Source organism: Cygnus atratus, chromosome 6, assembly GCF_013377495.2.
Source record: "Cygnus atratus isolate AKBS03 ecotype Queensland, Australia chromosome 6, CAtr_DNAZoo_HiC_assembly, whole genome shotgun sequence".
In the NCBI taxonomy this organism is placed as follows: domain Eukaryota; kingdom Metazoa; phylum Chordata; class Aves; order Anseriformes; family Anatidae; genus Cygnus; species Cygnus atratus.
This window is the reverse complement of record NC_066367.1, coordinates 8890180-8912971: the sequence shown is the minus strand read 5'-3', so window position 1 is coordinate 8912971 and position 22792 is coordinate 8890180. Positions and strand designations below refer to the sequence as shown.

The following is a 22792-nucleotide window of genomic DNA, read 5'->3' as shown; positions in this document are numbered from 1 at the left end:
TTCATGTCCATCTCACTTCTTCAGCGTAAGCCTCAGTAGGGTGGGAGAAATTAGTTTTCTTTCTCATTACTGGCAATTCAAGCCTAGACTCAAGGATTTCATTACCAAGCTTTCCTTTGGAATAGAAAGGGAATCAGAGGGGCTATGTGAAGTTCCTGTCTTGTTTCCATGCTGGAGAAGTATTATTCTAGCCTTTGTAGGCTAGCAAGCAGAGGCAAACCTTGATTAGCTTGATCAGTATGTATCCCTACCTCCTTTTGTCTGCATTTAGCAGTCAGCGCCACTGAGACTTTACAGAGAGCTCAGCAGAAGCCTCTCAAGAGCAGACAAAACCCCAGACTAGTCTGAAGTTTGAATGCAGAACCATCCTGTTTTATTGTTCTGCTGTGAAATTTTCAATTCCTCTATGCTGGACAAATCCCTTTGCAAGCTAATCTATATGAGAAGTTGGCAGGACAGCACGGAGATTACTCTTATTTACTTATTTATATGAGTGGCCCAAGTGGAGAAGTGCTTAAGCAATACCAAAAAAAGAAGACTTGAAAGCACAGACATTTGATCATCCTGCAGTTAGCTCACAGCATTGGCTTCATGTCTGGAAAAGGCAGGGGGGTTGCTGTCAGGCAGCCAAGAAAGGACTCTAACACCACTGCTGAAATGGGATTTAATTTATAGGGAAAGGCCCGCTCAAGGGCTTTGGGAGGGTTTTTTATGCGTTTCCTTTAGAACACTGAGAAATGCACTGCTAAAAGTCTTTCAGGTCTGTGAGACTCCTTTCTCCACAAACGCAGTTCTCTGCAGTTTAGTTCTTGAGCTTAAGTGGTCGGTCTTGGTGATGGGGGCATGGATACATACTTCGTTCAAAAGGCATATGTTATCTAAGTAGAACTATTAAAACATAGCAACCAGAGGAGGTCCTTAGCCCCCACAGGAGGATCTGACCACTGCTTGGTTTATCCTGATGCCATGCTTGTGGTGTGGGAAAATATGATGGGGAATGAAGGCCTGGGATTAACTGAGTCACTTCCCCAAGGACAGATGTCTGTGACTGAGTCCAGAACTGAAGTTGGGTCTCTTGGGTCCCGCTTAACAAAACAACATGCTTCTGGGGTGGTTTTATCGTTTGTTTTGTCTTTCTGCTCCTTGCTGTGATTAGTCTGGCTTTAGGAATTCTGGGCCAGACCACAGGTTGACGTATGAGGTTCTCCACTGAATTTAATAGGCTTCCCTTTAGCACGGGGTTTGGTTACTGTGTTTTGGGGGAATGGTAGATTAGTAGGCACCAGTAACATCCTGGATGTAGAATAGATCTGCTCCTGCCTTCAAATTACTACGAAGAATAGAAGTGTTGCCCGACTGAATAACATCATAAGGATACCTGTACCTCATTGTGGTATCTTGTGAATTTGGAGTAGTGCAGTTCTAATGACTTCAGACGGGACTCACCGAGGCTTTACAGTCGAGACCTTTCTAAGAGGTAGAGGTGAAAGAAGTAGTGTGCTGGCTTAGATTCTTTCAAATGTGGAATCTGTCTTAAGGAGCAACCAGGCAATCCTGTAGCTTGACTAATGCATACTACTTTGGACTGCATCCTCCAGAGCATTTTTCTGCAAGTGGTACTTATTTGCACGCTGCTGATAAATGAACTCAGGAGCAGCGGTGTGTATGTGGCACTGATCTGAGATGATCTGAGATATCAGAGGGGCTCCATTTTGCTTGAATGGAGCTTGTCAGGGTCAGTCTCCGTAAGCTGATCAAGGGGAGGGAAATATGTGCCAAGCAGAAGGATTTTGTCTAAGCATTAAGAGCTCTTGCTGACAAAGTATCTCTGCTCTTTATCAAACAGACCAGTGCATTGTGGACGGTATCACCTATGATGTGAACCAGACGTTCCACAAGCGTCACGATGAGGGGCACATGCTGAACTGCACGTGCTTTGGCCAGGGTCGGGGGAGATGGAAATGTGATCCTGTTGGTAAGTCACCGGCTGTTTCCTCTTGCCAAACACAGGCCATGGCTGTGGAAGAATTCATTACGGTGTGGTGAAACTGGCGTGTGAATTTGGGCTCACAGAACTCAAATTCAGGCACTTTCTGCCTTGAATTGCACAACTGCAAAAGTAGAATTAACACTATTTGGAGGGTTAGTGAGAGGGCGTTCACAGTTTTAAGGAAGTAAGGTTGGGTTATCAGATGTGCCCCAGAAGAAGTTGATAATGCACCATATCTCCTAAAATGTAACATGCTTTAAGCTCTTGTAGCTGGGCATATTAACCACAGGCTGGGCTGAATTGGCTAAAGTCTGGTACCTGAGCTGTTGGCCTAGCAGGTGGGGCTCTCAGACCAAGTGCTGATAAATCAAGATGCAACTAGCTAGTGATGCTAGGTGCAGTTTTTCTTTCCTTTCTCTGTCCTAAAATCGTTAGGTCTCCTCATTGAACTGAGAGGAATGCTACCAGCATATATTAACATACCTTGGACTAAGTTGACTTTTTTTGGATGCCCTTTATTCCAGCAAAAAGAAAGTTCAGAATGAGAATAGGTGTTAATAGCACTCTGGAGGCTAGCTAAAACCATCATGGCTCTGTGCAGGAATTAAAGGACATAAATAAATAAAGGACATAAATAAAAAATTAAATCATTTTTTCTGCCTCCCACTTTCCCTAGTGAACCTAGACTGGAAGATAAGACCTAACTGTTTGATTTGCAATTACTAAATCTAGAGAACTTTGAGCTATGGCCAAGAAAATCTATTAGAAAGTACTAGTGGTTAAGTTCTGCTTTATTTACAGTAATAACTATACAGTTTTACTGGAGGAACTTGGATTGTAAAGCTCTTAAAAGTCATTACCTAAAAGCCATTAATTTGAAAGAAGGGGAGGCAAAATTTCCTTTATCTGTAAGGTGCAATTGGTTTAATTTTGTTGGCTCTCTCTAAACAAGGCTCATGTTTACTCAAGCAGCATAATGTTAGTTCTCACTGAAAACTTCCATTGAGCCAGAAACGCAGACATAGGTCAGGCTACAAAATGTACTGAAGCATTGGTACTGTTGTATTTACACAAACTTAAGCTGATTTCAGGATTTGTTCAGTCCTTCTTCGGTTTATACCATGGTAAAATCTAGAATGATTCTGATGAATATTAATGGGTCACTTCAGAATTATGTATGTCTGAATTCTGCGTAAGCCAGTGGGAGTTCTGCCACTGGTTTCCTTGAGAGCAGCATGGTTTAGCTGTGGATGACAGATGAGCTCAGTTGACTGGAGAAGAACTGGGCTCCAAAATTGCCAGTGCAAAACGAATCCTTTCTTGAAGAAACACCCCATTGACTTCACTGGGACAGCCAGTGCTTACCAGTGTTTTATTTACCAGGTGGACAGCCTGTGCTTAACAATGTTTTAAGAAATGCATCACAGCTGAGTTAACCTCTTAACACCTGACTTAACACACACAGTGATATAGCAAGAACCTTGATTCAAGGCTCAGTTTGCTGCCACTTGCTCTTTATGCAACAATATTTGTAAAGAAATGTTTTTATATTTTTTTTTTGTGCAAAAGTTTCTTCTGATTTCCTCTTCTGTTTGGCTTAGATTTTTTGACAGTAGTTTTGGTAACATGTGGTAATGAACTGTCTCTTTCTGTGCCTTTAGATCAGTGCCAGGATTCAGAAACCCGTACCTTTTACCAAATCGGAGATTCGTGGGAGAAGTACGTCCATGGCATCAGATACCAGTGCTATTGTTATGGTCGTGGTATTGGAGAGTGGCATTGCCAGCCCCTGCAGGCCTATGCTGGTAAGAAACTTGTCTGCTGAGTAAGAGATGAGGAAAGCAGTCTTCCCTTTCCTCACCAGTTCTTGACAGACACAAACAGGTGTCATAATTACAATAGAAGGGGCCAGGTTGTTAACAGATTTCCTGAGGCCAGGCTTCACTTAGAGGACTGTCACAACAGCTTGGGTTTTACATGGCCTCTTGGTGCTTAGCAATGTCACATCTGCAACCTTCAGATTCTGCTGCTTAAAACTTAAACCCTCTTCCATTCACTTCAGAAGCAAAATCCACCAAAGAATGAAGCTTTTTCCCCTGATAAATGCCCTGAAGAAATTAGATATCTGAACTTTTGTTTGCCTAGTCAGTTCCTGAAAAGAGAGGAACCTCCTTAACTGCCGGTCTAATTACCTGCCTGTTTAAAGTTGCAACTGTCACTGTCTCAACCTGAAAAAGATGAAATATTAATGCTGTGTCGTGCCTCCTCTGTTGGGAGGAGACCATGGTCATGTCACTGGTTCCCCAACCCATCTGTGTAAATATGAAGGCCCTGCATAAGAATTGGATGTAGCAGCTTCAATGCTGAGTTGATTCTCTGTTTCTATGCTAAGATAGGTTAAGAAACATCTGTCCACTCAGTAGGTGCAATGTATTTGTCCCCTAAGTGCCCTGTAAGGTAAGAAAGGGAATTTGAACCTGATCATCTCATGCAGAGGAAGAATTTTAATACAGCTAGCCCTCTTCCTATTGCCTTGTCTCTGGCTTACTAGCTGCATGGCAGTAGGACACCTGGCAGGCAGAACTAGGGACTGCCTTTCATTTTGGGGCAGTGAGCTAAGGATGGCAAGAATAGGAAGCAGACCATCTCTAACCCCACCATGAGTTTCTTACAGGGTATTGCTGAGCTTCATTGACTCCTGTCAAACTGCTTAAACAAACATCTCCCTGAGCTATGTGAAATATGCATGTCTCCAGACTGGAGACCAGGGATTTGGGCTTTCTATAGACATAAGAGTGGCTGAAAATGTGTAAATAAACCCAAACCTACATTCAGAAACATTAGATCTGGGTTAGGTAAGCTTTGAAACTTTGTGTGTGGGCACAGCTTTGTTTGCCTAGAAAGGTCCTGTTAAATATGTAGCAGGTATATATGTTACACAGTTGTCCAAATAAATTATAAATAGAAATGTTGGGAGGGTGTACATGTTGAATGGCTAAAGCAGCACTTTTCTGCAGATTCCAGGTGGCTCTTTGCTGGGATTTTCTGAGAATTAACACGAGTACAACGTTGCTGAGTGTTCAGTGAAACCTCCCCAGCAAGGCAGGAAGGGACTGGAAGGAGAACCATTGGATCATAAAACTTTTCCTTCTCTGTTAGAGAGCTTTGTGAAGAAAACGTACCTGAGCGTGATCTAGCTACCAATTTCTTGTGTTTACATATTTAGTCTTAAGTGTTAGAGCAGTGCTGAACTTGTGTTTTCATGGGTTTATGGACCTGATGTGTCTCAAGCCTTTCACCAACCCTTCTGGTTTGGTTTGTGTGCAGATGTGCCTCACTACCTGTGGAGTGTTCCACAAAGACTTGGAAATTCAGTTTCAAATAAACTAATCAAGCAATCTAGCAAAGCAGTAAAAGGCTAGCATATATTCGCAGGCTGAAGGTGTCAGACCAGGAATTTCCCCTCACCATGCCATAGGATTAGATCATCTCTCATGTTCCTGTGCCCCTTGCTCCCATCACAGAAGATAACTTATGAAAGCAGTTAGTAGCTGAGAAGCTCTCTTTGAACAATGACTTTGCTTTACGCTTTTTCTATACCAGGCAGTTCCAATTTTCTATTTCATAACAGAGGAAATTAACCCAAACAACACATGCTAACCCCCCCTAGAATATATTCTAATTCATCAGTTTTCTATTGAGACTGAAGCATTAAGGATAGTACAATCTGACTTGTTTCCCACGTATGTAAGTAGTGGGTGAGCCATACATTTTTTTTCTTGCTTTCTGATGACTCAACAACAAAGGCAGAAGAAAAGCATCCCCAATATGTTAAGAATGGGATTTTTCTTATTTTTTTTCCCCCAGGGGCAACTGGTCCTGTTCAGGTGATTATTACAGAGAGTACAAATCAGCCAAACTCCCATCCTATCCAATGGAATGCTCCAAAAACATCTCACATCAGCAAGTACATCCTGCGCTGGAGACCGGTGAGTGCCACATCAGCCACCTTATCCTGTAGATGCATTCAGAGCTCCAGAAATACACAGCTCTTTAAAGCTCCAGGCTTTCACCTGTAGATTCCACACTGTTTCCCTTTTCAGTGAGAACCCATATTTGCCTCACGAAAACTGCTATTTCATTCAAAAACTCGTTATTTTGTGGGTGTTTTTTTCGGATGTCTGGAAGAAGTGCTGACATGATTTCAGCAACCTTCAGTTGCTAATTCACTGTCATTGTCCTGACAAGGTTAACTGTTACTTTGAGGATCAAAAACAACCTGTGCTGTACAAGCACTTGCTGTTTTCATGTGCAAACATTACTGGTCATTGTGTTCATGAATTTCCGTATTAACAAAAGCACTACTGCAGTAAGCAGACAACTTTATCCTTCCTCACTTTAAGCAATGTAAACAATTGTGAAAGCTTCCCTGCCTTCAGAAATACTGTTTTAGTACCGTGTGCGTACCCAGACACAACTGTGATAGTTTGTACGCTATTAACGAGGAGGTAAAAACTAGTAGGACAGGAAGGTAAAAACAGCTAGGAAAGGATTAAATAAGCAGTCTGTCTCCCATCTTCGGTAAAGTCTGAGCCAAAGCTGTTTAACCACTGCTTGTTGGCTCATTCACGTCTGAGGAGTGATTGTTCTAACCAATGTAGATAGTTGTGTTACAATTCCCCAGAGCACAGCTTCACAAAAGACCATTTAATCGTTAAGAACACTAGTACTTCAATGCTGCCTGTGATTAAGAGAACAATAAAGGCCCTGATCCAAAGCCATTAAAGGCACTTAAGTCTTTTTACTGACTTCAGTGTATCTTGGATCAAGGCCTGAATGAAATGGACTTTAAAGAAATGGACTTTAAAACACTGGAGTACAAACCTCAGAGGATGGAGCATTATTTTAAAGCTTCCCATAGAGTTCAAACACAGGGTAGAGGGACAAGCTTTTTCTGTATATTGTCTTCAGATGATGGCTTGGAGTGCTGTTGTGAATGGTTTTCAAATGTGCATTTTCCAGCCATTCCTTCGTGCCTTACTACATTTTTGATAAGGAATGGCTTTAGTGTATATATTATAAACCTTCTTGGTAAAGGAGCAAGTTCAAGTTTGTTTTTTCAGTTTACCCCAGTAAAACTTAATCACCCAAGAAGTTATTAGCCCTGCTTCCTGGCATACTTCCACTTGACTTTGTTCATTAGCCATTCGAGTCATACTTAGGTTTGAATATCACAGTGCTTGCTAACTATGCAGCAGGTTAGCTCACTGGATCAGCCTGCTTGTGCAGACCATGGAGTCTCTCGCTATATGGGTGTCTTTGTTCCTGCAGAAAAACTCTGGAAAGCACTGGAAGGAAGCCACCATTCCTGGTCACCTGAACTCCTACACCATCTCAGGCCTGAAGCCTGGTGTGATTTATGAAGGACAGCTCATCAGTGTTCAGCAGCATGGCCCCAAGGAAGTCACGCGCTTTGATTTTACCACAACTAGTACCACAGCGGTGACAAGTGAGTTGAGCAGCGGGGCAGGAGTGGCATCCAGAGAAACCTACTCTCCCTCTGTGCTAGTTTGCCCAAAGGCTTTTCCCAAAGATGTTTCCTGCATCCTGGTTAACACCTAAGTAACAACGGTTAATTAAACCTCTTTTATTTTTAGGCAACACTGTTTCAGGAGAGACAACTCTTCTTCCTCCAATGGTTGCTACTTCCGAGTCAGTCACTGAAATCACAGCCAGCAGCTTTGTTGTCTCCTGGGTTTCTGCATCTGACACAGTTTCTGGATTCCGCGTTGAGTATGAGCTGAGCGAGGAGGGAGATGAGCCACAGTATCTTGGTGAGACAGTATTTGAGTCTATTAGACCCAAGTATCATTAACTACATCACTGTTTTCTGTGACGATCAGTATAGCTGGTGTAAATAGTGAGGATCTTGCTGTGTTTCAGTATGATTTGGTTAAGATCTGATTGTGGAGGACTAGCAGAGATTACAATCTCAACTAGTTCTCCTCTGAGCTAATAATTCTCCCTCAGCTCTTGCCCCCTGAACTTACAGGCTTGGACTCGTGAACAGAAGTAGCTTACACTAAAAGTGGTGACAGTGCTGGCAGCCTTCTTGTCTGCACACTCCAGACAGCTGAGCTCTGTTGTGAAGCAGTTTCTGAGCTTGTCTGTCTACAGGCAGAGGCTTTTCAGGCAAAGTTTAGGCAATTCCCAGTTTCCCCAAGAAGCAGCTCCTTACTGGCCAGACTAAAGCCAAGTGTCTTAAGGGAATTTCCTACATCTGGCATGTAGGTGGACATATGGGGGAAGGGATGGTGGGAGAAGTTTATCGGCTCATAATGTCATTCATCTCCTCATGAGTCAGTCTTTCCACATAATTTCTTCATGTGAAAATTCTTCCGTATATTTCTGTATTGAAAACGCAGCAGTTAGGATGTGAAGTGAGTTCACAGTTGGCTGAGATGACCAAAGGCCCACAGCGTGCAGGGGGATACTGCTTGAGTTGCCCTGCCTCATTGCACATCCAGCCTTGCAGTCCTAGGTGTGGACTGCTTGTTGAGTATAGAGACCTGTCCCAACTCCTCATAACTCATCGGGTGTGGACTAAGGCCACAGTGCAGAACAAGTGTTTTATTGCAGGAGGACTGATCCAGCCCAAATTGGAACAGAGGTCTCCATTATTTCGTTTGGTGAGAAGGTGACAAGATAGAACTGCTAAGGCAATCTGTCATTTCTTGCCTCCCGTAGATCTTCCAAGTACAGCCACTTCTGTCAACATCCCCGACTTGCTTCCCGGTCGCAAGTATATTGTTAACGTCTATCAGATCTCTGAAGAAGGAGAACAGAATCTGATCCTGTCTACTTCACAGACTACAGGTATGTGTGGCTGGGTGTTGCTGCACTTTTAAGGCCGTTTTTGTTTGCCCAGAAAATTTGTTACCTCTCATCCTCACGTTTTCTGTCCTCCTCTGTTATTCTCTTAAACAGCTCCTGATGCACCTCCTGATCACACCGTGGAAAGCGTAGATGACACATCAATTGTCATTAGCTGGAGCAGACCACAGGCTCCAATCACAGGTTTGCCTAATTGGAACACATCTATTTCTCACTACTGATAGAATCTGACACCTAAGTAGAAAGGATAATGAAGTGTAACTCTGGGACAGTAGGTGAGTGCATAATGCTGCTCAGTCTCAGAGACCAGCTGGAAAGCCCATGGGCAGTTCAGCTTTTGTTGTTGCATGTACAGCTGAAGGGGTCTCAATGTTTGAACCAGGCAGTTCAGGAGGCTGAGTGCAACGTAATTCCTCCTGGATTTGTGTTAAATAAAATCAAGCCCTGTGACCTTCTCTTGGTACCTGTCATCCAGACCTTGCCATAACAAACATGAGAACGGTGTAGGTCTTAAAACAGCATGTCAAAGCTCAGAAATATTCTGATGCAGGGTAAGTCATTATGAACATGTGACCTGCAGCAAAAGCAAGCCACAGGTGCTGCTGAAGTTTGGAACTGTCTTTATGAAACCTCAGTGGGAAAATGTTTAGTTCTCCTTCCTAGCATTCCTTGTATTGGCTTACTCATTGCACCTGAGGACTGTATATATAGATATACCTCTCTTGCTTTAGGCTACAGAATTATCTACACGCCCTCTGTGGAAGGCAGCAGCACGGAGCTTAACCTGCCCGACACCGCTACTTCTGTAACCCTCAGTGACTTGATGCCAGGTGTTCAGTACAACATCAGCATCTATGCAGTGGAAGAAAATCAGGAGAGTACTCCTGTCTTCATCCAACAGGAAACCACAGGCGTCCCACGCACAGGTAATGGCCAGCATGTGCTGTAGATCAGGCACTGAATTCTGTCAGTACCTAGACCCAAGTGACAATGCGAGTTCCCATTGCTACAACTAAATGAGTAGTGCTGCTGAACCTTAAATTGACTTTTAATTCGTTTTTTTATTGTTGTGTTATGTTTTTTTAATTGTGTCACGGATACTGAAGTTCTATGGTAAAGTCATACTTACGAATTGGCGCAGTCAAACCACTACTCTGCATTAATAGGGTTATAATTCCAAGGGATCAGACTGCAGGCAGGCCAAAAGGTTAGGCTTGTATTGTGTCTATGGAAAAGAGAGATCAGAGTTCCTTAAGTTGTCTTAAGGGGATTCTGCTAAGAGATCTTAGGAGTCTGGTAAATTATTTTGCCTCAGTGCTCGGCCTGCAGATGTTTAAGGTTATGTACTCAGATACCACAACACAAATCTAAATAGCTCACCTGACTTCTCCATCTCCCTTCCAGTCCCAAGCTATTTTCCATCCCAGTCAGCAGAGATGGGGCACTGCTCACATTGATTGTGCCAAAATAACACCATATGATGTAAATTGAGGCACCCACGCTTAAAAATAAATAAATCAATAAAATAGAAAATACTGGTTTCAGGGTTCTTTAGGTAGACAATTGGGCTGGATAGCCAAACCAAAAAAAAAGGACAGTGGAAAAAAATTGGAATCTGATGTGGTGGCAATGGAATTTGATGGTCCTGCAAGTTGCAAGCACATGTGTTTGCAAATGGGAATTTACCAGGAATGAACTCAGCACAATGATTTTATGGTTTGGCATGTATATCTTCTAAAAATGAGTGTTGGTTAACCTTAGGGCAGTATCACTCCTAATCTGAAGAAACTTAGTTTGAACATAGGAATTCACGGGTGCAGTACTTTGGGCCAACACAAAAGGAAGTGGATTTTGTCTTTGACTTCTTTTAGGCAAGATCAGCCCCTGTATTTGTTTAATTATAAAAGATGGATTTTAAGTTAATTACAGATGTTCAGAACATCCCATGGATTTTCAAAACCCTCCCTTCTAATTTTAAAAGGAAGTTCTTCAACCCCAACTCTTGGGTTTGAATTTCTTGTCATTGGACTCTCGTTTTTCAAGCTTTTGATTCTGCATATATTTGGTATTCTGTAGCATATTACGTCTGCTTTTTTTGTTCTTGTTTGACGGCAAGATATTTTGACTGAAATCATAAAATAGTTAAAGCTATGTAGTTATACTTTGAATTGTAGTCTGCTTGAATATTGTCTTGGAATTTGTGTATATGCCTTTAAGGCAAGGTTATCATGATATTTATTTGGTAAATATTCTTGGGCTATCCATTGTTGAATCAAAATTAGGTTTTTTTTTTTCTTCCATGTAAACCTATAGCTTCTACCAGTTACTAAGGATTCCCTCTAATGCTGTTTCGTCTCCCTACTTTCAGACGAAGTTCCTTCACCCCGAGATCTGCAGTTCGTGGAAGTTTCTGATGTCAAGGTCACCATCATGTGGACGCCACCACAGAGCCAAGTGTCTGGCTATCGGGTGGAAGCAATCCCCGTCAATCGCCCTGGCCAGCATGGCCAGAGGCTGCCCATTACCAGAAGCTCTTTTGCTGAAGTTGTTGACCTGATCCCAGGAACAACCTATCTCTTTAAGATCTTTGCCGTGAGCCACGGCAGGGAGAGCAAACCTTTGACTGGAGAGCAAACCACCAGTAAGTGTCTTCCCTTCATGCTTTTCTCAACCTTTTGAAGTGCTTATTCCTCTGTCGCTTAGAGAAATGTATAAACAGAGCACTTAAAGTGCACCAGTTATAGCCCGGGAGTTATCCCATAACTAGGATGACAGGGCTGGGAATTCATTCAGTCAAACAATGATCTCTTCAGCAGATTTATCCTCCTCCAGGGCTTTCCAATGGGAGTTTAACTCTCATGGCACTTTAAAACAATTTCGTATGGCTGGAATTCAACTTTTTTATTACTGGCTGAGAATTGATGGGCCCTGCAGTTCTTTTACTGTGCAGATCACAGCCTGTGATTTTTTTGAGGATACCTTAGGGCAGATTTCAGCATGACTTAAGAGCCTTGCTGAGACTGCTTTGAAAATCCCTATCTCCTTTCTGACAGCCACATACCTGTTTGGCTCCTGCCTTTGGTAGGAGTTCTGCACGCGCATGTAGGGACAGGCCTTGTCATTTAAAAGGACTGCATTTTAGCTTCACCAGGTCAGGCCTGGCTTTCCACAGCCTGTCTCACCCCAGAAATTTCACTGTCCCAGTAAAACCCAGGAAACTGCTTTGCAGGGATCTCAACAGACTGATGGTGTCACAGAGAGTGTGTATTTTTTTGAGAAGGGGTGTGCAGGATCTCTCAGAACCTTGTTGTTAGTGATCTAGTGGCAGTGCAACGTGTCACCAGTGTGAGGCAAGGTGAGAAGCAAAGCACAGTCTGTCAAGCATTGCTCTCTGCTTTGCAGAAGCACATAGAAGAGAAGAGCATTGGGTGGGCAAGAAGTAGGTTTTCAGAGGGAAGAGGAAGAGTTGAGCATGGTTTTGGTTGGTTATCTCTGTTCATGATCCAAGAGAAGCAGACCAGACAGAGCCTGGGACCTGGTTTATTTGAACAGATCCTGTTTATCGGGCAGTAGGAGGGTGACTAGGTGTTGTGGTGTTCTTCAACCAGGTTACGTTATTCAAAGGACCACCTTGTGGTTTAACCCTGCAGGTAGGTAAGCACCATGCAGCCACTTGCTCATTCTCCCCAGGTGGGATGGGGGAGACAACCTAAATCTAAATTCAGCTATGCACATCTGTTGTTCTTACACTTTTCAGTGAATAAAAGCAGCTTTTGAGAATCCAGCCCAACTCCTATAAAGATGAGAAGGAAGGAAAGGAAACGGGGTTATCTGAATATAGTCCTGCTGTTTCAGAAATAGTTTCTTATAGCCATAAAGTTAGGAACCATGAATAGAGCCTCCCCCTTGACTATGCAGGGGAAATAGGATCTTTGTTTGACTTTTGCCATGGGTACCTGTCTGTAGTGTGACACAGATGGTGTGAATGCCCTCTCCTATTTCAACTGAGTCTTTCAATAGCAAGGATGCAGCTTAGGAATCTGAGCTTCTTCAGAAGCATGCAGAAAAAGAAGGGCTCAACTCTCAGATCTGTGAGTGTTTTGTGGTTGTTTTCAGGAGCCTTGGATAGGTGTAGAGCCCATCTCAAAATCAACACACAAATGTGCATCAGAGCACAGACACTTGATTCAGAGAGCGCAGGGCTAGTAGCAAATGTCTAGAATCCTTTTCCTTTGGCTGTGATCATCTGCTTAACTGCTCTGCCTAAACCACATTTCAGAAAGTATTCACATAAATTGCATCCTGTAATCGAAAGTCCTGGGAAACAGAAATCATTCAGAGTTCCCAAGGAAAACCCCACAGCAGAAGTCTCTTCCCACGGTGTAAATGTGATTCTCTTCTCGGCCTTCCGTTAAAGAGCAATCTACAAACAAACCCCAAGTGTGTGTGGCTTTGTATCATCCCCTCTTTTCTTCAGTATGGGGAGAGGAAGTGATAAAAGCCTAATAGAGCTGTCAAATTAAGTTGTGCAGAAAGGGACTGTAGACTACAAATGGATAAAGATGCAATCCTTGTCAGATGGGACTCAACACAGACCTAAGTACCAAGAAGAGAGAAAGCTGACTCTCAGCCTTGCTGGTTGGAGAGGGGCCTAGGGAGGAGGGCCACACTCATCCTTTGTCTCTTCAAAATATTTTCCTCATCTTCGGAAGGGATGGAAGAAGGAAGGCCTTGCTTCCTTTTCCTTCCCCCTTCAAAAAAGGAGAAAACAAGCAGGTAGAGGGGGAAAAGGGCAACAACTGCTGCTCTGAATCACTGGGAGGGTGACAAAAACATTAATTCTATCACAAAAATGTTGTTTGCTGGGCCGGGGAAGGCATTTGCCATCAAAAAAAGCACTGATGGAACCTCTCCTCCCTGGTTTTAATTTTAACATGCGACTGGAGACTGCAAAAGGTGGGGAAGCTTGCCATGTGGACATGCAACTCTTTGCTGCAGCCAGTGCTACGCTGCCTGCTGTGGAACAGAATTGCTCAAGTGTTATTCCCTGTCTGAGTCTCATCCTGTCCCAAGAGCTCCTATGCTGAAGGCAGTGACATCTCTGCCACTCGCTGGGGACTCGAGTGCAGCACTTCAGAAGCTGTGTCACTTCAGGCCCTTGTTTGTGTAGTTTTCTGGGCGAACGGTTTCGGCAGCTTCCCAGAGGTAGCGATAAAATGCGGAGGAAGCCTGATAAGAGCTTGTTGCATGACTTCCGTGGGAGAGATGAGCATGCCTAGGATTGTTGTATGGTCAGTTCCACAGCATGGTTATTTTTAAGTAGCTCTAGGCTGGTTTTCTCCAGAAAGCTGCTGACTGTTCATTATTTTGTCATTAAAAGGACAAGGCAGGGGGGTGTTTTGTTTTGGGAAGGGATTTTGAGGGGGGCAGGGAGGAGGACTGGGCAAAGGTTCAAAAACATTTATCCTTTCAGATGAAAAGGGGCTATAAGTTAGGTTTCAGTCTTGCTAATGCTGGCAAGTCTAAACTGAGCTAATTTAAAAAAAAAAAAAAATCATCATCCATGAGAAACTATGGCAATTCCTCAGAGCTGTTGGATTCATCTGTCTTGCCTCTGCCGTGAGCCTGGCTGCCCTGTGGGATGGCATGTATGGCAGATCTGTGTGGCACGGAGTCTTTATTTTCTTTGGAGCCTAAAACTAGGATCGGTGCGTATTAGTGGGTGGCACTGAGACATGGATATGGTTATTTCATTTGTATTTCCAGCTCCCTCACGGCCCCCACCTTCCCTCTTTCTTGCTGTTATGCTAATGCCCTAAAATACAGGCACAACAGCCTCACTTTACACCCATGTTTTTATGCAAGGTAGTGGAAGTGCTTTGGAAGTAGGGATGAGATGGGGTTGAACCAAAAAAACTGATGCATGTTCTGCTTTTTTTAATTCCAGAACTTGATGCCCCAACCAACCTGAGATTCCTCAATACCACGGAGCACTCGGTGCTAGTGTTGTGGATGCGGCCCCGTGCTGTGATCACAGGATACCGGCTGACTGCAGGTCCCACGAGAGGAGGCCAGCCACGGACCTACAACGTGGGACCTTCTGCCACGAAGTACCTCCTCAGGAACCTGCAGCCCGGCACTGAGTACACAGTGTACCTCGTGGCAGTTAAAGAAGACTTGCAAAGCGCAAGAGAGACTGGAGTCTTCACGACTTGTAAGTATAATAGGCACGTATTCCTCTTCCCTGGTACCCTGGCCCTTCCTCAAAACTGTAGGCTTGAGCTGAAAGTGGCTATTGTGAACTGCTTTACAGAAGAACCCTTTTGAAGTGGCAATCCAGCAGAACTGCTTGGGAAATACTCCTTTTTCTTCCTTTTGAACTTTTTGGCAGTAAAAGAGTTATTTGCATCAAAAAGCTTTCAGTAAAATATATTTCAGCTTCTTGATGATTAAAAACAAAAGTAGAAACGTTGCTGGTACCTCAGTTTTTGGTTAACTGAACAACAAAGACATTTAATTTTGTGGTCTTGCCAGTTGTTTGGTTTTGGCATGGCAAATCAAGGAAAGCAAACAGTTCCCTTAAAATGGGTAAGGAATAATTAATCTGTTATTTGTATAAAGCTGAAGGCAGTCATTTCTCAAGCCCAACCATGCTGTCTAAGCAACAGCAGTTACAGAAACTAACACGAAGGTTAAATTCTACACACTTTTTAAGATCTCAGTCACTTATAGTTGTGCAGCTTCCATGGAAGAAATACTAAGCAGATCTTGAGAGTAAAAGCAGGTCTGTAGAAAATCACGTGTGCGTCTAGAAAGAGCAAGTAGACTTCCTTTTTAAATAATGATGCAGTCATATAAACTGACAAAACTCAAAGCCCTCCAAGCCCAGAACCACATCCTCTTTTCAAAAGGGAATGTGGTTTATTTTATAACAATGTGAAGTTAAAATAAGGGTTTAAATTCATCACCACAGTAACACTGTTGACCTTGGCGAGGTGCTTTTTGCTGACAGAGACAGTCTTATCTATAAATATTTCTCAATTAGGATATGATTGGATATCTTCACATGAATATTGTCTTAAAATTCTGGCTGATCTGAATGAAACCTCACCAGTTTGCAACTATAAATGAATAAACAATCTCTTCAGTATTCATGTGGTCAATTCAGATTAAGTGCAGTGGAGTTTAGACTGATTCTGGGATACACAAAAGCCTTGGCTTCTGTGTGGTACTCCTCACAGATATCAATGAGACCACAGATTCCTCAGATGGACTTTGAGCTCTCTTTCACTCTGACTTCAAAAGAGCTGAAGATGTATGTGAGGGATGAGATGGTCCTATCTGGGACAGCTGGATGACAAACAAGGGTGTAGTGTTCTGCTGTTTGAATGGCACATGGTGAGTGAAGGAAAAACCTGCTTTCAGAGGAACACTTTAGATATCATGCCAAAAACAGTATTCCCCAAATTCTTGGGGTTGGATGGATAGAGGAGATAGGAGGCCTGGCTCAGTATTCTGGTTTTCCTCAGGAACAACAAAAACACTGACCATGACTAGACCACTTGCATGCTGCAGAAGATAGAGGTCATCTTGTCTTTTTGCTTTTCAAAACTAATACAGTTCAGCATCTTACTACATAGCTTTGGCTATTTGGACTGCCCTAGGTTGTGTTTTCCAACTGTTCATCACCAGCACAGCAGCCTGTCTCTGTTAATTCACTTCACAGATCAGCCTGTTGGCTCTGTTCCTCCTTTCAACACAGAAGTGACTGAGACTTCTATTGTCATCACCTGGACGCCTGCCCCAAGGATTGGTTTCAAGGTAGGAGAAAACAAAATCCGGTGCTTTTCTTGCTTCTCTGCAATTTGGTGGACTAACTATAGCTGATAACTATGGACTACAGTGAACATTGCACAAAGGAAAGAGGTGGAAAAAACATTCTACTTACAGGGGGCAGGTGCAGATCAGAGAGGCTGATGCAAGTATGTCCTCTTCATGTCATGTTCCTCAGTGGGACATGTTATTTACAGGCCTCATGGTCCCTTGTGGCTATATTTCTGCAGTCAGTTTGCTGATAGGACCGTGAAGGCCTATACAGGTCAGGTTTCCAACCAGAGGGTATGAAACAACTCAGCTTGAGCTCAGGCTGTCTAAAACAAGCTACAGGCCTAGTGGTTGGTGTGAAGCATACAGACCCATGATCCTCGCATTGGATGACAAGTCAGAATGCTGATAATTACCTGGGACAGGAGTATTAGAGACTGAAAAGCAAACTTTGCTGTTTCTCTGCAGCTGGGTGTGCGCCCAAGCCAAGGTGGAGAGGCTCCCCGGGAGGTCATCTCTGATTCTGGCAGCATCGTGATATCTGGCCTGACCCCAGGAGTGGAGTACACCTACAGCCTCACCGTCCTGATGGACGGCCAGGAGAGAGAGACTCCCATCATCAGGAGAGTGATTACACGTATGACACTTACGCTTTTCCATAATTACTCCTTCCCCTTGCTTCCTCTGTGTTCCTCTGTCTTCTGGGAGTCCTAGCTTCTTCCTGCTGTGGTCTGGAAGGTGTCTCTGCATAGGTGACGGTAGCACTAATTCTGAAGGGTGAGGACAGAATGTGGGGAGAAGGGATGCTGAGGGAGCTGACGTGGTTCTCAGTGCCATAAATGATTAATTTCTCTGAATGCTTGCAGCCCTGTCTCCACCAACCAACCTGCGCCTGGAGCCCAATCCCGATACTGGAATCCTGATAGTCTCCTGGGACAGAAGCACAACTCCAGGTAGCTATATGCACTGTGCTTTGAACCCTCCGTTGTGCCAGAATGGTAATGCTTATTCTACAGTGCCTAAGATCTTGATGGGAAGCTTGCTACTGAGCCATTTAAGGAAAAAATATATATATATTTTTGGATATGTCCAAGGATATAATTCACAGTTAAGTATAGGCTGCCATAGAACTTCTCATGACTTGCATTCCTTGACTTGCTTTTAATCATTTCAGCTGGTTTAGGGATTTGAAGGATTTCTTCAAATATTCCAACTGGTGTTTAAACAGGAAAAGCAAAATAGACCCAAAAAAGACTTTTGGCAGTGAAGAATGAGTTCATGCCATTGAGAGTAAGCATGGAATTTCTGAAAGTGTTCAAGATCTTTCCCTGTAGAATCTGTTGGGAGCTGTACAATTGGCTCCCATAAAACAAGGATTGAAAGGCTTTTGAAAACTCCACTGTCAGCAGATGTATCTTTTCTTGATATGTCATGAGATTTTTTTTCACCTTGAAAGGTCTCACAGGAAACTGAAATAATGCTGTGAGGGTGGTGTGCCCCCAGAGCTCATATCAGAGTGTTTGGCAAAGGAACCTCTTGCCTGCTGGGTTTGGGCTGGCAAAAACACTTGCGAAATGTAATGTTTGCCTCAGATGTTTATACTGATGCCTGATATAAGTAGAGCACGAGTTTACTGCATACTGGATATCTGTATTTCAGGAATTAGTGGCTACCGAGTGACCACTGCTCCTACCGACGGGCAGCAGGGCTCCACCTTGGAGGAAGTGGTAGGTGCAGATCAGACTACCTGCACCTTTGAAAACCTCAACCCGGGTGTGGAGTACAACGTCAGTGTTTACTCAGTCAAGGACGAGCAGGAGAGCATCCCCATCTCCAAAACCATCACACAAGGTAACAAAAGGATGAGCAGCAGTTTTAGCTTCTCAAAACTCAAATTGTTAAGCCAGAGAGCTCTACATTGCAGAACTCCAGCTAGTCGTCTGGCAGAGGCTCGGACTTCGGATTTAGTCTCAAGAAACAGAATAGCTGTGTTCCATGGTATGACAGGAGTTTTTATACCCACTTCAGTGTGGGTGGCCTATCTTCTGTCCATAGACAGCATGGTGTTAAGGAGATGGGGCTGGTGCAGCAGTACATGATGATTAAGGAGATGAGTGCTGGTGCAGCTCAGAGCCGGAGAACAGCAGAGACTATATTTGACCCTGCAGTGCCCCAGCATCTGGAGCACAGCCAGTGGGAGTAGGAAGTAAGTGAGGAGGGGTATGAATAGGATGCAAGCAAAGGAAGTTTTGGCAGCAATAATGGCAGAAGATCAGCACAATGGAGAAGAGAGCGGAGGCTGAAATGCCCATCTTCTGGGACACAAGTGGTCTGTGCCATCTCCCATTACATACTGAGATGACTGCAGAAACTACCTTTGTTGCCACACTAGCAAAATTAATGTCCATCTCCCCAGATGGCTTCATTTCATTTTCCTTTGTGAGGGCCTTGTTTGTTTGTTTTTTTTTTTCTGCTCAGCCCTGAAGTGATGCCAGCTACTGTTTGCTTGCTCATATAACACTGCTTCAAAATTTCCATGCTTCACTGAAGTGCTGTATGCTCCCTGGGAGTCAACTAATACTGTGATACTGCCTAATTAAGGCAGTAATAGCTTTAGCCCTTTTTCCATCTTCTGGTGTGAGAAAGAGCTAAGAATGTATGTCTTTGGCTTTTAGCACTCTTTAAAGGTGATATGATACATGCATTCCGTGTGGATTAACAATGATTTTACAGAAAACCGATATTTTTGGCATCTATTCTGTAAAATAAGTTTGTTTTTTTTTTTTTTTTTTTCCTCTTGTCGTGGCAGGACAGTAAAATAGAACATAACCACTATTATTAAAGCCAGTCAGTCTCTTCCAATATTACTCTCCCATAATTCCTTTTCAGGCTAAGATGTAACAGTCCAACAGAACTGATACTGAGCCTTGAATCTTTGACTCACCTGCCAGTGTCTGATCCTGAATGAGGAAAGGCAGCTATTAACTCCCACTAATTTCAGGATCACCTGGCTAAAGTTATACAGCCAAATCTTGTGGCTTAAGTCAATACCAGTTTATTGACTTGAGCAGCTGAAGGTTTGACCATTGTAGATTAAAGATGCGTCTAACATTTATACACATGCTCACCCTTGTTCTGTTGGTCTTAATGTAAAGGAAAGGAACAGCTTTGCTTTAGGAATAATGTCCATAGGAAAAATGTTGTAGGAAGAGCTGTGCTTGTTGGCCATACAGACACTTAGGCAGAATCTAGAAGGTCATTACAGAGGATCAGGTTTGAGGCTTTGAAAAATTTAGTCAATGAATCAAGTCAGCCTGTTGGCCACATCGTGTCCAGGCATACCCTCTGATTATGGTGACATTCTCACTCTTACAGAATACATACCATCTAAAGCTAATTTTTAACCATTTGCCATCTTTTCAAAAAAAAGTCTCTTGTTATTCACCGTTCTGGATCATCTTTTTTAGCACATATATTGGCAGCAGTTAGTGGTAAGTAGAACTTGAGGAATTCTGGGCCAGACCCTCAAGCCATTACAGGTATTTGAGACTTTTTTCCAAGTCCACTGTAAGTAGTTTGGATACTGGGTGATCCTCACTGAAGCTTTATGATGGTTCTCACTGGCTGGTGGTGTAGGCCAATTCATCCCCTTCAAAGGGGTTGATATTTTTATGATCCCAATGATAAAAGTTAAGTTTAACATCTGAACAAGACAAAATCTCTAGGTCAATCACTAATATTTCAGATCAGCTTGTTTTATTTATACACTAAAACTTTGTTCTTTTGTTCTTAACTTGGAAAAAATAATTGGGGTGTGCTTTTTTCCTCTGTCAGAAAATGATGGTTCTTTGTCTCATCAGTGGCTGGCCTGCTGCAGGCCTTTTTGAAAATTGTACGTCTGAATTGAAAGAACATTGTCTTGGGGGAATCTGGGTTTCAGCTTCTGTCTGCCCAGTGAGGCAGCTGGAGACTGTGTAGAAGGGTACAAAATAAATTGCAAAAATACCCCAACACCCTCCCCTTCCCCAAATTCCTTTTTTCCCCAACCCCTAAGAGAAAGTCTTCATATCACCACAATTGCTTCCACAGTTCTGTCAATGTTAATAGTGATGAACACTGCTTTTTTCTCCCCCGTCTTTCTTTTGCCTCTGTGTGTCTTTGCCTCTTCCGTTTGCTCTTTAACTCATTAGAGGTGCCCCAACTCACTGACCTAAGCTTTGTTGACATAACTGACTCAAGCATCGGCCTGAGGTGGACCCCGTTAAATGCCTCCACCATTATTGGGTACCGCATCACAGTAGTTGCGGCAGGAGAAAGTGTCCCTATTTTTGAAGATTTTGTGGACTCCTCAGTAGGATACTACACAGTCACAGGCTTGGAGCCGGGCATTGATTACGACATCAGTGTAATCACACTCATTAATGGCGGAGAGAGCGCCCCTACCACTCTGACACAGCAAACGGGTGAATTTTGAAAACTTCTGTGTTTCGTGACATGGACGGTGTTTCATGCTGTCACTAGCTGTTGGGATGACAGGGCTTTGTCCAAAGAGGAATTGAGCCACTCACTGGGGGAAAGACAGACAAACCCAGCTTAATTCTTTTTCTAAATGGCAGCTGGGGCTGGATATGCACTGCTCAATTTTCTAATTTGAGGCATTTTAATACTGTGAATGGCTGCAGGCTTGCAAGCCTCATTCACCTTCAGATTTCTGGGATCCAGTTGGAATCGAGAGTGTGAAACACGAGCTATATATACACCAGACATTTAAACTGTGGTTCCCCAAAATCAGAGTGCCAAAGGGTGAAGCAGTTCAGCAGGCACCCTCCAGCTTATTTGTAGCCTTGAGAGCTATTTGAGCCTCTAGCAGTTTGTTTCAGTGGTGGCCCCACTCTTTCCACACTGCCCTAAAGGATGCAGATGAAACACCACTCCCTGAGGACATGCCATTGACAGCCATGTCACACCGTCAAGGGTCTCTGTAGTGCATGGGCAGAAGGCGAGCTGAAAACTGGTTCTTGCATGAAATCCTATTGTGTCTGAAAATCCGGAGGCTGTAAATCCTTCAACACAAGTAGAAGTAGTCATAGGAAATTAGTGGTATACCCTCTCCTCTCCTGTGTGTGCATGTATGAATTCTAGATGAGATGACTTTTCCAGCTGTAAGCTGCTGTATGGCAACTTTAAACCTCTCTTGGCTCCACATCTGTAATATGAAATCCAGCTGCAAGAAGCACATTACTGAAACTTGCTACCTTGTTTTCAAATTAGCCCCGAAGGGTATATTTAAAGTATTGGGAAATGCCAGGAGGCTAAAGGAGCCTGACAGCAGTACAGGCATATTTTTCTCTTAACTGTAGTAGAACCAAATGTAGTCTAGAAGTCTGTTTGCATGGATCTGACACAGTCTGTTATGCATGAGATATTTCTCTAGTGACTCCCTAAACACGTGTCTCGATCAACTTTTATGTATCAGAGAAGATTAATATATATTTGTTCTTTGCTATATAGCTGTGCCTCCTCCCACTGATCTCCGCTTCACTAATGTGGGGCCTGATACTATGAGAGTGACATGGACTGCACCAACTTCCATCGTGCTGAGCAGCTTCTTGGTGCGCTACTCACCTGTGAAGAAGGACGAAGATGTTGCAGAGCTGACGATTTCACCCTCTGACAACATGGTGATCTTAACAAGTAAGAGAATTAGATAAGACAAATATAAGAGGCCCCTTATATATGGGTGGAGATGTGGCATAAGATGAGGGAAAATAAAACTGTTTGCTGTAAGTATAACTGGTCAAACTCTCAGCTGATACAAGCTGATGTCAAAGTAGCCTCATGCAAATGCACACAGGTGGATTTTGGCCACTTGCTTTAACTAAGTTAAAAGTAAACCACAGGAAAGCTTTTCCCATCAGTCCAAGGACGGTGGTGAATCAGAGTATGGGGTAATTGCTTTGCTTTGCAGCCTGGTTAGGTATTAAGAGTAAATACATATTACTCTCCTAGTTTGCCAAAGAAGACAAGGACCTATAGTGCAGAGGTTTGGGGGGAGGGGGGGGGCAGGGGCGATCAGAATGTGCC

The 22792-nt window shown here is 43.4% G+C and overlaps 1 protein-coding gene across 14 annotated transcripts in view; it reads left to right on the top strand.

Moving 5' to 3' along the window:
- FN1 (fibronectin 1) overlaps positions 1–22792 on the top strand; it is a 53685-nt gene that overhangs the window by 11561 nt on the left and 19332 nt on the right. For 10 of the 14 annotated variants that reach the window (XM_050711687.1, XM_050711692.1, XM_050711688.1 and 7 more), the window contains exons 11-25: positions 1847–1975; positions 3652–3795; positions 5858–5979; positions 7322–7499; positions 7648–7824; positions 8738–8866; positions 8978–9067; positions 9616–9810; positions 11253–11525; positions 14832–15098; positions 16611–16705; positions 17177–17345; positions 17575–17661; positions 18368–18559; positions 22220–22402. In XM_050711687.1, the coding sequence (XP_050567644.1) occupies positions 1847–1975; positions 3652–3795; positions 5858–5979; positions 7322–7499; positions 7648–7824; positions 8738–8866; positions 8978–9067; positions 9616–9810; positions 11253–11525; positions 14832–15098; positions 16611–16705; positions 17177–17345; positions 17575–17661; positions 18368–18559; positions 22220–22402 (2430 nt within the window). Of the gene's footprint in view, positions 1–1846; positions 1976–3651; positions 3796–5857; positions 5980–7321; positions 7500–7647; positions 7825–8737; positions 8867–8977; positions 9068–9615; positions 9811–11252; positions 11526–14831; positions 15099–16610; positions 16706–17176; positions 17346–17574; positions 17662–18367; positions 18560–20898; positions 21172–22219; positions 22403–22792 lie in introns of all 14 variants that reach the window. The other 4 variants (XM_050711686.1, XM_050711684.1, XM_035536837.2 and 1 more) reach the window with 1 other exon arrangement.